The 15,077-nt window shown below is 43.5% G+C and overlaps 2 protein-coding genes and 1 long non-coding RNA gene across 6 annotated transcripts in view; 1 reads left to right on the forward strand and 2 right to left on the reverse strand.

The window, feature by feature from the left end:
- Window positions 1-2,549, reverse strand: part of pde1cb (phosphodiesterase 1C, calmodulin-dependent b) — a 150,918-nt gene extending 148,369 nt beyond the window's left edge. For all 4 annotated transcript variants that reach the window (XM_078934271.1, XM_078934270.1, XM_078934272.1 and 1 more), the window contains exon 1: window positions 2,192-2,549. In XM_078934271.1, the coding sequence (XP_078790397.1) occupies window positions 2,192-2,447 (256 nt within the window). In that variant the 5' untranslated portion in view covers window positions 2,448-2,549. The remainder of the gene's footprint in view (window positions 1-2,191) is intronic.
- Window positions 2,550-2,587: 38 nt separating this feature from the next.
- LOC105356284 (uncharacterized) lies at window positions 2,588-3,963 on the forward strand. Its single transcript, XR_910487.4, has 3 exons — window positions 2,588-2,727; window positions 2,943-3,018; window positions 3,825-3,963. It is a non-coding gene; the product is annotated as an uncharacterized LOC105356284 (long non-coding RNA).
- Window positions 3,964-4,433: 470 nt separating this feature from the next.
- On the reverse strand, window positions 4,434-11,097 carry LOC101163931 (vimentin). The gene is made up of 9 exons (XM_004079440.5): window positions 10,303-11,097; window positions 10,044-10,104; window positions 7,569-7,664; window positions 7,191-7,358; window positions 6,066-6,191; window positions 5,721-5,941; window positions 5,048-5,091; window positions 4,879-4,964; window positions 4,434-4,802 (listed from the first exon to the last, which is right to left on the reverse strand). The coding sequence occupies exons 1-9, from the start codon at window positions 10,824-10,826 to the stop codon at window positions 4,761-4,763; spliced, it is 1,368 nt and encodes a 455-aa protein (XP_004079488.1). The 5' UTR covers window positions 10,827-11,097; the 3' UTR covers window positions 4,434-4,760.
- Between the last annotated feature and the right edge of the window lie 3,980 nt (window positions 11,098-15,077).

Consider the following 15,077-nt stretch of genomic DNA (forward strand, 5'->3'; position numbering starts at 1 on the left):
ACTTGAAGGACAAAAAAAAAAAAAAAAAATGAAGATTATCAGGAAGATGTTAAAAAAAAAAAGTATCAAAGCAAGAATGATGATTCTGACCGACTGAGTAACAGCTGTTTATTTTTCTATAGAAGTCTATGGGATTTTGGAATCTTTGAGCCAGCGGGTACTTCCTGTTTGGAACACCAGGGGGGAGGAGTCACTCAGTTGAGGTCTCTAAAGTCTGTGGTTCAGGCTAAAAGGGAATTTTTAGTACTACTAGCTACATTAATCCAACATTTACTCAAACATGGGCCTGCGCGGTTCGTCTTATATGTCCTACATTTGCCAGAACCTTTATTTAACTGTTTCCTACTTTACTGCAGACTGCTGGGGTTGCCTGACACTGCCGGGAGCTGACCAGAAGGTTATAGGAAGGCAAGTGTTTGTGCCTTACACAGGAACAGATGAGTAATCGGGCTGGAAGTCCAAATAGGCCTCTCTGGATGACACTGGGGAGCAGGAGGAACCCTCAACAGGAGTCTCCGCTGACGTCTGATCATGGAAACATTGCAGCACAGAGGATATTTGAGGAACTAACCAGAGAGACGTTTTCCTACGAGAAACCGATGAGGTCGTTGGAACCAGGTATGACAATGAAGAAGAGAAGTAAAATAAAAAACGGATGGAAACAACACTGAAGAGAGAAAAGGTCAAGAGCTTTGACTTTATTTTCCCTTTTCCTAGTCAAAAGAAATGGTGTTTTAATTAAAACAGGGTTTTTTGTAAACTGGTACTGGTACTCAAACACTTTTTTTTAAGTAAAGTTAGGTGTTAAAACTTTAAAGACCAATAAAAAATGTGTTTTTTGGCATTTCTAACATGTTCTTGTGGAATTTTTCTGATGATGGCGATCAGATATGGAGAAAATTAAGGTTAGAAATTACATTTCTGGGTATTTCTTTATTCAAACCGTTGTGAATCAGGAGCATTGAATCAGAGATTGTATTTGTGACTTAGAAAAATTTGAGCACCCTGCTCCACCGCATTTCATGCATCCACCGTCAGACAAAAAACCGTGTTCGTCTTGGTTTTCCTTGTCCGACCATAAATCTGGATCTAAACTGTACGGCTGGATAGCTCCAACACAGCTAGCCGTTTTGTTACACCGCTGATGCTAAGGTCGGGTTGTGAGGGGCTGTAAGCTAGTGGGAGAAAGCATAAATAGATGGATAACCGAAAAGTGGAGAGGGCTGCTCCATGCCGGAGACAACAAAAAGGAAGTTATTTAAAATATGAAGACGGTGAAGCCTTTATCTCAATGTGAAATAATCTAAAACTTCATGGAATATTTTTTTCTAAATTAACACCCATTTGGGAAACTGTAGTTTCAGTCAGGAAATGGTTTCCACACATTTTCATTTGGGTTATTTCTGTCACAGCGACGTCTCATATATCAAAGAGATGCTTTGCTTGTGGAGATATGCTGCATTGAAGCCGGTCTTCAAAGGCTCAGCGTTTATTCAGAGCTTCTTTTTTTTTCTACGAGTATATTCACTTAACCCTCTGAAGTGAACAATTGTCCTCCTTTATAGAAAAAATAGGGGTTTTATATCAACAGAAAAACAGAGACCTGCCACAACAATCACACTGCAGCCAGCAGGAAACTCACGTGAACTGGAAAAACACGGTAATTTAACCAGCAGTAAACAAATCAACACCATGTTTGCTAAATTACCTGTCAGACATATACTGGAACACTTACAAAAGAAAAGAAATCCGCCTGCAGTTTGTCACAGTGCAAAACTGTGTTTTAATCACAGAGGAGTTCATGTATTTGGTGCAATGAAACCATTTTTGCCACCTAAACAACAAAAGTTTCTGACCTTGTAAAAATGTGTAAAGCACAAACACCAAAGCTGAAATAATACATGTTCTCTGCTTGGTCACGTGACCACACTGTTTTAATAAAAAACCTAAAGTTCAGTCTTTAGAAAAACATCAAAAACAAGTTGATAACCACTTTGTCCCTAAAAGATCTTACAGTTCTGACTGATTATGTTTCATGTAGATTTTTACTTAATATTTTTTTTTAAAAAGAGCACAATTTAAGAAAACACTTTTGCATTTTTTTCTTTGTGGTTAATAACAAAAAAAATAGCCAAAGTGCCCAGAAGATGCGCTCCAGAATGACTTGTGACCGTCTGGGTTTCGGACTCACCGCCCTGCTGACCGTCAGAAACCTTCTTCCGTGTACTTTGCTTGTTGGAGTCCTGTCTGCTCAGGACCTCGGACAGCGACTGGCGCGAGCTTTGCCGCGCGGTCTGGCTGGACGCGTTGAAGCACGCGCCTCTCTTCCTGGTTCGGTCCGACTCCGGCGCGGACTGGCTCCTCTCCGGGTCATGCTTGTCGGGCTCGGAGCCCACTTTCACTAAGGCGTTCCGGGTTCTGGTGAAGGCGGAGGTGACCGAGCCCATCCCGGAAGCCCTGAGCTGAAGAAGTCTGGGCAGGAACTAGCGCGCGCCCTCCGAGCTCACCTGTCGTCTTCCTTTGTACCTGTTGGAACCGGGCGGCTCTGCTCGCCATCAAAAACGCGCAGTTCGTTCATCACCGGCAAGTGTTCAGCTGCAAACCGGGAAACAGGTGGAATGTCGGAGTTTTAGGGAAGCACCCCCTCCCCCCGTGTTTCCTCCAGCTGACACGTCACGTGGGGAAAGTTGCCCCGTCAACAAACGTGCCTCTCCCGGGAAAATGACGGTGAGTTTTATTCTGATTCACACCGGAGGTTTCTAGGAAGTTTTTATGGATCAGTGACAGAATGGAAAATGTGTGTGTGTGTGTGTGGGGGGGGGTTAAAGTCAGTTGTAACTCTTTATTGTTGTTTTCCTTAAGGAGAACTAGTATCTGAATAATCGCGGGGTTTTTACTGAATTCAAACTTTTTGATGAACTTTTTTGTTTTTGCTTGTTCAGGGTCCTCCAAAATCCGTTACCGTATTTCACCGACAGGTGTCAGGAAAAAACCCCTCTGCTTGATGAAGTCACGCAGGTGTGTTTCATCCCCTCAAATCAGACCTGGTGAGGTTGAGGCTCTGCAATAATGTAAAGGACCCAAAAAGTGTCAAATAAATCAAAATAAACCCCCCGCGGGTGGTTTCTCCTCCAAGCTCGGGTCCTCTATCAGAGGCCTGGGAGCTTGAGGGTCCTGCAGGATCTTAGCTGTTCCTGGTACTGCTCTTTTCTGGACTGAGAGGTCTGAGGTCTTTCCAGGAGTATAGCCACTCCTCCAGCTTGGGGGTTGCTGCCCCGTCCCTGTTCTCATCCCCACCTTGTGACTAGAAGTGAGAACAAATACATATGAATAAAATTTTACCAGGATTAGTTGTGGTTTAACCCAACTCATTTAATTAAGTTCATTTAAACTGTGGGTCATTTCATTTATTCATAATTCAGACCATTTTTAATGCCGTATTTCTTGTGAGCAGATGCAGAAAGTTTATTATTATTTTTAGTTGTAGTTATTTACCGTATAAAGAACAACTCTGATGAAATTGTTATTTTGTCTTAGTGTGTTGAATATTTCCTCTGCATTATTCTGATAATGGAGGACATGTATGAAGAAAATTTGGCTTAAAATTGTATTTCTGGTTTTCTTTATTTAATTTGCTGTGAATCAGGAGCAGATGAAAAAAGGATCATATTTAGAGGAAAGTCTGCTCTGCGGGCCACCCTTTCTTTTTATTTTGTACTTTATGAATCACAGAAAAGCAAAGTTCCATGAGCAGAATTTGGGCCGCTGAGGCACCTGCTTTTGACTGCAGCCCAAAGCACATAGCCAACCTTTAAACCCTCCAGCAGGAGGAGGGCCCACGGGGGAGTGATCCCACGTCATCACTTTGAGCTGGATCCAAACAGGACCTCTGGGAGGAGTCCCCGCCACCAGGCGATCACCTGCGAAACCCAGCTCCAAAGTGGTGCCCCGGTGACGCCGATCCGGGTGACAAAACTCAATCTTGTTGATTTCTACTCATAGAGGGGGGTCTAAACCGCTCTTTGTCTGGGTCATCACTAAGGAGCTGTCTGCCATAGGACACCCCACCATGAGAATGAACCCCTGGCAGCTCAGCTCCTGGGATAGCAGGAGCTCTTCAACCGTTCCACCACGTCAAGGGGGCAGTCAGGAGGCGGCTCAGGCATCGGGTCCCGATGCTTTCTGGACACCCCCCCTGGGAAGGTGTTTCGGGCATGTCCCACTGTGTGGAGGTCCCGGGGAGGAAGCGGTCGGGGAGAGGGAATCTGGGCATCTTTGCTCCGACTGCTGCCCCCATGATCCATTTCCAAATGAGAGGATGGAGCGGCAAAAAGTGTTCCTCTAAACCCAGACAATCTTATTTCCCTTTTAACTAATGGAAATTAATACAAATGAAAGGTTGTGTCCATAAAGTGTAATAAAACATCTCAGAGTTACAGTCTCCAGAGTTTATTGCTGCATTCAGGAAATAGTGAACTTCTTCTTCATAGTGCATGCTCAATCAAAATACCACTTTGGTTACAAATAAATGTTTTTGCAGACCTCAGTGAGGATTTTTATAGTTTGTTCATCAATCCATCTAAACAAACGTGACAAAGTGCTGTCAGCAGAGAAAAAAAGCAAAGCACAGTGTGGAAACTAACAAGCTTACTGGATCATCACATGTAAAAGGCACTTTCCACGCTCCTGGTGGTCGTTGGATTGATTGGGGAAACGTGGATCTTCTTATTGCTCGCATCAGCTGTTTGGAAAAGGCGTCATCACTCCATGTCATCATGGTTCTGGGTCGACTCATTGATCACCTGAAAAGGGTGAACTAAATTATTAAAAATGAGAGATCAATCAAACCGATCAAAAGACTCTTAAAGGTGACTTTACCTGACCGTCCCTGGTCTCGATGGTCTTGATGAGAACTTTCTTGGTTGTTGTGGTTTCAAGTTGGGATCTGGAGTCAACTATTGCATCTGAGGAAGAACATTTGTCAAAGATCATTAAAATAAAGTTGAATATTTTGGGTTGGAAATAGGCTTTTGAATAAATAAATCACCTCTAAGGTTTAGAGAAGACAAGTTTGGCAGAGGAGTGGAGATTCTGCAAAGACAAAAATTTACAAACAAGAAAAAAGGCTTTTTGTTAAAACATTTACAAAAAGAGAGCGCTAACAGCAGCTTATGCCACACACACAAACACCGGGCATGTAAAGAAACACACCAAACAAGCATTCTTGAATGTGCTTTTATTTCATGGAATTTGATCTGGACTGTCGCTATCCAATAGTGCATTTACCTACAGTTGGAAGAGGCTTCTGGGCCACCGTAGAAATGTCTAAATCTGGTGAGTCTTTGCTCCAGACTTTTTCTTTGACAGCTCGATTCCGATATATCAGACTTGGGGTCATTGAATTCTAGCCGGGCACAAACCGCAATTATCATTTTATCTTTCAAACGGTCGGCACGTTGGTGCCTTGAAAAGGACGCCATCCATACGTGACTACCAAATTCGAGTCTCTGATTGTTCAAACCTGTTTAACTTTTAATGTGCATTCAGCCTGAAACAGACTTAAAATCATGTGTAGCGATGCGTGGACATGAGAGCTTTGAACCCGAGAGCTCAAAACGCGCATATGCATGTCCATAGACCTTTCATTGGAAGTGGTGAAGGCCCATTTCCGACCCTGATGTGAACGTAGCATTACACAAACCAAATCGTGGATCCGTCACCTGCTCTCCTCTCCTTCCAGCAGCTTCCTGTAGGTGGCGATCTCAATATCTAGAGCCATCTTGACATTTAGGAGGTCCTGGTACTCGCGGAGGTGACGGGCCATCTCATCCTTTATGTTATGCATGTCCTCCTCCAGGCGACCGATGGTGTCCTGGTATCCGTTAGACTCCAGGGAGAAATTCTCCTCCATCTCCCTCAGCTGACGCTCCAAAGACTCATTCTGGGACGCAAACAGATAACAAGCAAATACAAAAAAGCTGATGGGTGCTGGTTTTCAAGCTGCATTGATTGACACACCCCAAGGCTGACGATGAAGGTATCGTTTTCCTTAACTGCTCACTCACAGTTCCTTTGAGGGCGTCCACCTCACAGGTGAGAGCCTGAACTTGGCGCCTGTAGTCGTTGGCCTCCTGCTTGGCCATCCTCAAAGCTTCGTTGTTCCTCGCCGCTGCTTCAGTGAGGTCAGCAAACTTGAAACGACAAACAGAGGACGGGCAGGGAGCTGAAGGTGCAGAAAGTCAACTCTACGGGGGTTTTTTTCCGCAATTCTTCTTTCCAAGGGAAGTTTTGAAATTATTAAGGGATGGGCACAGGACCAACGACTTGGCGGCCATTTAGTGGCAAAGTTGGGAAAGAAAACTTTTGCTGGAGCGATCTTCACACACGGTTAGGCCTAGAACCATAGTCAAAGTTTTGACCTCGTAAAGAGGCGGCCATCTTGAATTAAAAAGAAAATGTCCCCTTTGGCCACCAGCCACAAATTTAAACTCCTTTTAGAGATGTCAATCTATCGCCTTCTTACTCCTCGAGTATCATTGGGATTTTGAACGGCGTTGGCGTGGCGAGTTCACAGAAGTGACATTCTCCTGTTGCTTGCACATTTTTTACCAGAATTCTGTATAAATGTGTAATCCAAGAATGCCGGGCTCAAATGATGTACCGTACCATGTGACCATATTAGGAATGTAGGCGTGGTTAACATAAAACCTCCGTTGCCAAGGAAATCCCAAAATTTACTTTTCTCTGATTCGTCTAAAAATTACATCGCCCTGTTCGTCACCTTCAGGCAAACAAGGAATTATATGGTTGCTATGGAGATAAAACCAACAGAAAAGTTAACATTTGGAAAAAAAGTGTTTTTTTTTCATCAATTTCTTTCACATTTAGCTTTGACCGGGGTGGCTGGGGAAGATTGGGGGATTGAGGCATGTAGATGCTCAGCCAGTAAGGCTAGGTCTAAAGGGGGCAACGAGGGCGGTAGATATTCTGATTCAGCATATTCAGCATTTTATATTTAACGATTTACTGAGCAGGAAATGATCAGTTGGTTTAAAAAAAATTTGTGAAGAAGGAGGCTTTTACTATAGTAGACAAAAACATGATGAAGTCTGAACTTGCAGTTTTTTTATTTATTCATATTTCTGTATTTACTCCATGTTATACTTTCAAATTTCACCCTGAGTTCTTACCTTCGATTTGTACCATTCCTCTGACTCTTGGATGTTCTTGGTGGCCAGGTTCTCATACTGCAGGCGAACGTCCCTCAGAGCTGCAGTCAGGTCGGGCTTTGCCACGTCCATGTCAACCTGGACGTGCTGTTGCTGCTGCTGCACCTGACTCTGAAACTCCAGCATTTCCTGCAGCAGACATGTTCACGTCAGTCTCCAAAAAACACTAATCAAACTCCTATTCCTGCACTTTTCCAGGCATCTTCAGACCACCTGGAAATTTGATAACACCAACAACATCTATGCGGCTTCTTTTTGTGCATCCCTATGAGATTTTCAAGTGCAAGCGCAGTGTTTCTGCAGCAACCCGACGCCGCCTGGCCTCACACCGAAGCTTACCTCATCATGCAGCTTCTTCAGGAAGTTGATTTCCTCCTGAAGCGACTCAATCTTCCGCTCCAGGTCCAGTCGAGCCAGGGCAGCACTGTCCACGTCCTGCGCCATGACACTCACTCTTAATAAGGTGACTTGTGAAGGTGACATGAATTATGCATTCTGCTGACATATTCTGATGCACATGCTGTGAAGAGGACTCACAGCACCTATAAACAGTGTGTGTGTGTGGGTTGTGTTGTCACCCAAGGTCATAACATGAATCCAAAAACAGAAAAAGCAGCCGTGGGCAGGCCACACATGTCCTTGCAGGTGCTGCTAACATCATGTATTTATTGACACCTTCTGTTGGTTGTTTTTAAGATATGACACAAAAATACAAATTATTTATTCCTTCTCAACTGCTTTACCCTGGAAAATGCGAGAAAAATTGTTTTCTGGGCTTTTTCAGGTAGTTTGACACAGGTAACAAAATGATATTAAAGTCTTGCACGATGTTGGGTGTTGGATGGCCCCCAGCGACCGCCCTAGTGGCCCCCTTTCTAACTGCCCTCGCGGGCTGAAGGCCGTGTCACACAGCCACTATACGTGGTCATACGTGATAGTTGCGCCGTGTGCACAATAAAAATATTATGCATCTGGAGATTGTGCGTGAAAAGTCTGTCAGACAAACGTGGAACGGTTGTAGAAGGTCACAAATTTGCAAATGCATCTTGCAGAAATCACACACAATTGCGTGAGTCTTACGCGTATACTGTACTTTAAATATGCGTAAACTGCGTAATTTTATACCGACCAAAAATTTTGAGCAGCTCAAAACCTAAAATCATGTAAAGGCCCGTTGGCTGAAACCCTCGACGGACATCTGCGCACATCCACGAATGACGAACGCAAGAAACACTAATGAATGACGTAAATCACGCATGGATCAAAACAGACAGACATGTCATACGAGGGAAAATGTGCGATATGTAGGTAGTGGCTGTGTGACACGGCCTGCTTCCTCGCAACCAAAATTACCTTTGTACAAAGACACTAATTAAGCTAAAACTGCTAATATTTTGTTCAACATAATCAGCCGTTCAAAATCTGAAACTTACAACCGACATTTTTTTCCCAAGTAGGTTGCCAGTGTTGTTCGAAGAGCTTTGAGGTGATAGACTAAAACCACTATTAGCACTTTATTAAAGATCTTTTAATGGAAGAGTCCAGATGGCAGCCTAAAAAAAAACAGTGGCCAAATTTGACTCCTTGGGTTCTCCAGGGTTACTACGGCTGAAAATAGGTGTCTCATTATTTGTCCACATTCTGACCAGATGTGCACCTAATTTATGACAGGAAACCAGCAGATTTGTGTGAATGAATAGAAAGGAACCTGAGGTGGCCTTTGTGTGCCTGCATAGCTTTATTTTAGGAGGGACAAGGGAGCAATTCACTGGGACTTTTCTAAAATACCTTTTGTTCAGAGCATCCCAAACCACCAAGCATTCCTGTAGAGCTTCCTAATCTCTTTTTTTTATTATTAGCTGACTCCACTCTCAAACTAAAACTCTCCACGGTTCATTAGACTAGAAAATTAATTCCATTATTAAAAGTTTCCCTTTTTTTTTCTTTTAATCAGTTTCTTTTTCTCTTAACTCACATGCACTTGCAGTGGCACCGTGCAGCTTTGCAGCTTTGTCGGGGCGCTGGCAGGCTTGTAATTGACGTATCAGCAAATGAAGCAGCAGCACCCCCCTCCCACACTAATGCCACAAACAAAGTGGGCTATTCAGCAGGGTTTTCCCAGCAAGCCCCAGGCTGGGAGAGTGACTGTCTGCCTGACTGAGCAGGAGCTGCGGCCGCCGCATTGTTGTCTCAGTGCCATCCATCCTGTCGCTCACACAAATTCCACATCAAGCCATTTATTTTCTTAAACAGTCGTCAGAAAATGTTCACTTATCTTGAAACATGAGGCCTTTTTTTTTTGCATTTACATGATTCACCATGACACCCTGTGACGGCGGGACAGTCCCACTGCCACACCAAAACAAGTGAGAGTCTGATGATCCGGGAACGGGACAGCTCTGGTCACATGTCTGATCCCTCTGAGATCCACACTGTAGTCCTGCCCTTTCTCTGTGACTAGTCAGACTCAAACAATCTGCTTTCACTGCAGGCCTGACTGAGCACAACACGCCAAAACTTGGCCTCTGCAGCCAGGGCCAGGTCAGCCTGTACTCTACCGTTCCACTGGCTCAGCAGTAATCTGCTGGGGAGCACATCCGTCCCACGGCATATAAAAACCTGCTGTTAAATAGATGGAAATTAAGGTAACAGATTTAACGTTTTAAAAGGTTTGGAAGTGGAAGAACACTGCAGAACTGGAGAAATTAAGATCAGCATCCCGGTTCTCACTAAGAGTTCTGCAGCAAAAACCTTTGAAAATAAGACATTTGTGTTTTGTTGGGGTGGAAAGGATTGAGTTGGATCCAGCAGTACCTGTCTAAAGCTTTGCATGGTTGCCTCAGCCTCCTCCCTCTGGGAAATTTCATCACGCAGCCTGCAAAAGTCAGAGAAAAGACACTTTTTCAAGACTTATTGGAATTGGGAACTTTCTCTTAAACTTTTTTCATGTGTTTCCGTTTCTATTTCTGCAAACTTTATTTCTATAATATCAGTGATGTGGGGATATTTTACACGACCAGCCACACAGGCCTACAGAAAAGCGGAACCACGAGGGCCACGCCCCCTCCCCTACTTCTCTCTCAGCCTCTCGATGTCGTCCGCCAGGTTGTCCCGGTGCACCTCCACGCGCGCCTTCTCGTTGGTGAGCTGGTCCACCTGGCGCCGCAGCTCCCGCATCTCGTCCTCGTAGAGATCTCCGATGCGGGAGGTGCCTTTGCCCCGCAGCTGCTCCAGCTCCGCCAGCAGGATCTTGTTCTGCTGCTCCAAGAAGCGCACCTTCTCGATGTAGCTGGCGAAGCGGTCGTTGAGGGACTGCATCTGGGCCTTCTCGTTGGTCCGGTTCGTGAGGAACTCGCTGTTGACGGCGTCGTGCAGGGAGAAGTCCAGGCTCTCGGAGGCCAGCCGGGGCATGGCGGCGCTGCTCCGGAGCCTCTGCGTCTTCACTGCGTAAACTGGGGCAGAGGAGAGACCAAAGGAGACCCGGCTGGACCGAACCGGGCTGGAGAACTGGCGGCTGGAGTAGCTGCTTCTGGCCGAAGCTTGTTCACCCCCAAACATCTTCTTGTAGGAAGAATGGGGGGCAGATCTGTAGGACATCTTCAGCTCCGGGGGTGATGCTGCGCGCGTTTGGTGCGTCCTGAGCTGCGTCCGCGGACTGCGCCTGGATGGGCGGTTCCTGCATCTTCACCCGCTTATAGTCTCCTCCTTATGCAAATGCGGCGGTGGGTTTTGAGTGACGCGTGGTGGGTCCAGTAAAGGATCTCCTCCTCTTCGGGCTCCATTTATAAACTCTGAATGGAGCTCGTTATCCAAGGAAGAGAAGAATTTGTGATCATCAGATTCTTTCACACTCAATTTTCTTTGATTCCTGAAGAAAAGCATAATCCACAAACCAAGTGACTATTTGGAATCAGATCTTCATCCATTTCATGCTTTAACTTAGTTAAATATTTGCTTTTTTTTAATTTGTTTTTTTCCTCCTTGGAGCCTTTGGTCATTTCAAATGTGTCATGAGACTCCCCCCTCCCACCCCACCCCAACCATACTAAAAGGGTTGATCAGTGCATGAGGTGGTCTTGTGCAAATGTGTCACACGTTTTGGAAATATTTTCCAATGCGAGGACAATAAATACTCCATGTTTGCAGTGTTTCACTGTCAGTGATCTGGAGAGAAACTGGGAGACCGACTGCTCCAGGATTTGAAAATGCAGCTTTCCAGACAGACTGCCGCTTCAACCAGTTTCAAACATGACAAAAATTAGTCATGATGCTCTAATCCTTTTTTTCCTTCCTCTTGTGCTCTCTTTTCTCACTAGATTTGCTGCTTTCTCGCTGCTGAATTGCACAGATTCTGCAGGAAAACATGCAGCAAAGCTGAGTCAGTGACACTTTAAACCTCCAAAGCGAGCCTCCTTTGGTGTTGCTGGGACCTTCGGGCGTTGGTTTATCATCAAACTTTAATTTATTGACAGGCAGGTAATGGTGTGAAAGCTGCAGTGTTACTGAGTTGTGTTCAGGGATACACTGAAAACATGAGTAACCTAAAAATTGGAAAAGAACACTAAAGATCACTAGAAAGCAGTAAATGTATCTGTTCATGCAGCAAGTCATTTTAGTTTATGAGAAATCTTTTCATAAAATATCAACGTAAAGAAACAAGGAGTTCCACATTAAAAAAGGGAGAAATAAGCTCAAAAAGTTAACAGAATTACTTCAAACTGAAGGTTAAACAACCCAATAAAAAGGTTTTTTTACAAAGTTCTAAGCAAATTGTTGTATTTATTGAGTTTTAATGAACCTAATTGTACTTTTTCTTTTTTATTACAGTGACAAAACTCTAGTGTAATTAGTGGAAATGACTCATTTTAGACGTTAGTCCATTTGAATAAATCCTCATCAAATCTCAAACTAGCATTTATTCTTTGAACATAAATCTAAATTTCTGTTTCCAAAATAACGAGTGTCAGTCGAACATAGATTGAACTTTTGAGATTTTTTGAGTCTTAAATCAAGTTTTTCTTTTGTCAAGAATACGCAGCAAAAGGATTTGGATTCATTTTGGAGAATCATGTCCTAGCTCCTAATGGGACGAAACATTCTGGACTGTGCTGATTTTGAGAAAAGCTTGTAGCCTTTTCTGGCTTCGATAGCCAGAGCTTAGCTGATTTAAACAGATCCAAAGCACTTTGACCCTGCAGGACCCTCGACCCGACTGGGAAAACACTGGAGTCTGGCTCTAAACAAGCTGGTGAAATCCAAAGGAAAGCTCTCAGTGAGAGCGAGGGGCGTGCAGCGTGGAAATTCCTGTTCCTGAGCCCATTATGAGTCAGCTCTGTCAGAGTGGACAGACGCAGCGGCCCCAGGATTGTCCCACACAGAGCGGGGATTGTGTATTGCTGATCTATCAACTACAAGGACAGTATGCAGACAGCCGACGGTAACTTGTTGTTTGCAGCTGGTGACTCAGTGTGAGGCGAGAGCAGGGATCTCATTTTTGGCTAAATCTGGATTTTTGAAAATTATTTTAATTTTTCCGTTCTGGTTGTAATCTGGTGGAGCTTTTATGAAGCTTAACTGTTTGAGAACAAAGAGTTACAAGAATCTAAAAAGCAAAAGACAACATCAGTCAGACTCAGCGTGAAGTGCGACTGAGAGCAAAACAGTTTGTTTCTGGGTGTCTTCACTTGAAAACTGCCGACTGCAGAAAAAGAATCCTTTGTTTCTTCTCCCATGATGCTGAATCACCAACCCGTGCAGCCTGTAGCCATAGCAATCACTGCAAATGTTATGTTTATGACATAAAAACGATGAAGATGGCCTTGTAAAAAAACAAAAAACCCTGAATGTTTGCTGTTATTTGATCTATTGAAAAAGTGTTTGATCAAGTTATTTTGTAAATTCTTTTGTTTTATCCCACTGGGAATTAGATGCCTCTTAAATAACTGACATACCTCTAATCGAGGTCTCCTAGACATCTCAAACTGTTACGAGGGAGAAGGGAAGTACCCAGGCGCAGAGAGGAGAGGAGGCAGGAGGTTGCAGGGGAACGGGGGCTTTAATAAACAAAACTAAAGATACCAAACCGAAACCACTGCATGCGGCAGGCTAGAGACTCGAAACATGAAAATACAGAAACGCTCAAAACCAGGGACCAGCACAATTACAAACTATGGACCAGCACAGGAGGAAGGGAATGACAAGACTTAAATACAGACAAACGAGACACAGGTGGAAACACTCAGGAAGGATGGGGACCAAAGTAAAACTCAAAACTACAACAAACCAGGAAACACTACAAAATAAAACAGGAAGTAACTCAAAACATGCCAGAACAAAAAGGAAGCAAACCACAAGGGCAAAGAAACAGAAACCGTAACACAAACAACTAAATTGGGGTATTCTTGGAGGTTTTTTTTAAAAAATGTATTACATTTACATCTTTAAAGCCCATTAAATTCCTTTTGGGGTCACCATTGCTGGAGTCAACCCAGCCACTGGTGGGAAGAGCGGAGGTCACCCTGAACAGGTTGCCAAGGGACAATTTACCCCAACACTGCTCAGACATTGCACAGCTCGAAGTGCTTTACAATAAATTAAAATAAAAACCCAACCCTCCCCAGCTCCCTTTACTCATGCTTCCCATGACCCCATACACAACTTATAAATGTAATTTCAGAAAAAAGGTATAAATGTCAAGGATAATGCCATTCTCCAGTTTTTAGATACTATCAGATTGTCCTTTAGCGTTGCAGCTCTTTTTGTATTCCTCTTTCTGAAAACTGTCCTTTCTGACATTATTGAACGTTAGGATGGCCTCTAAAGGACACAAAACCTGAATTACTTCAAATTCTAAATTATTCTTTATCTTATTTTATGAATGACTTATTATTTTTTAATTAATTTACTCCTCAGGAAAAAAATGGCAGCATCAATGCACTTTATCATGGGACTTCAACGGTACCCACTGTGGGAACAGCGTCCACTGGAGACGTGCGATAGGCTTCTATGAATGGATGACTATTGGATGCATATTTATAGCTGTAAATGTCTAAAAAGCTATGATTCAGACATCAACTAGATGTGTCCGTTGGGTCTTTATTTGGTGCTTCTATGGATTCCACCGTTAAACCTGTCAGAGAGGGAATGCAGAGCAGACAAGTGAGGGTCTGACTGTGACAAAGAGAGGCTGTAAATCCCCGTCAGGCTTCCATCAGTGCATGACCTTCAAGCAAAAAGCAAACAGAACATAAACAAGATCATTTGTTTCCACTTAATTGAATGCAAAATAGCTTTTGACAAATGTAGATTGCTGTCTTGTAATTAAGAAAAATCTATTTTTTGGTTAACTTGTTTAGCTTAAAGATAATCTTGTACTATCGTTTTTTTAAGACGTGTTTTTTATTGTTATTAAAGCATTTTGTTTTTTAAATCTCTGGACAGTCAAAGTTCGCCTACACTGCAGCAGAAGCCATAAGCTGCTTATTTATTTTTTATTTTTTAATTGTCACTGAGATACAAAGCAATAAAACTGGCAGCGAAAAAGTAAAAAATCTCTCATGGATCGACCTTCAGAAACAACATTTCCAGCAGAGCCAGAAGATTTGCTTTGACGTCTCTGATTGCTTCTCTTGTCTTATCTTATCTTATCTTATTTTATCTTTTATTTTACCCCTGCGACAGACTGATGACCCCCGGCGACCCCGTGACCCCGACAGGGATACTCCGGGTTAAGAAATGGGTTTATTTTACCTGGCCAAGGAGTTGCACACGACAGCAAGATTAGAAAATATCTTTATTAACCCCCCAGGACAGGGCAGTAAAAAGAGCTAAAATGGAAAAGGATTTAGA

Source organism: Oryzias latipes, chromosome 17 (genome assembly GCF_053564925.1).
Source record: "Oryzias latipes strain Hd-rR chromosome 17, Olatipes_Hd-rR_3.1".
Classification (NCBI taxonomy): Eukaryota; Metazoa; Chordata; class Actinopteri; order Beloniformes; family Adrianichthyidae; genus Oryzias; species Oryzias latipes.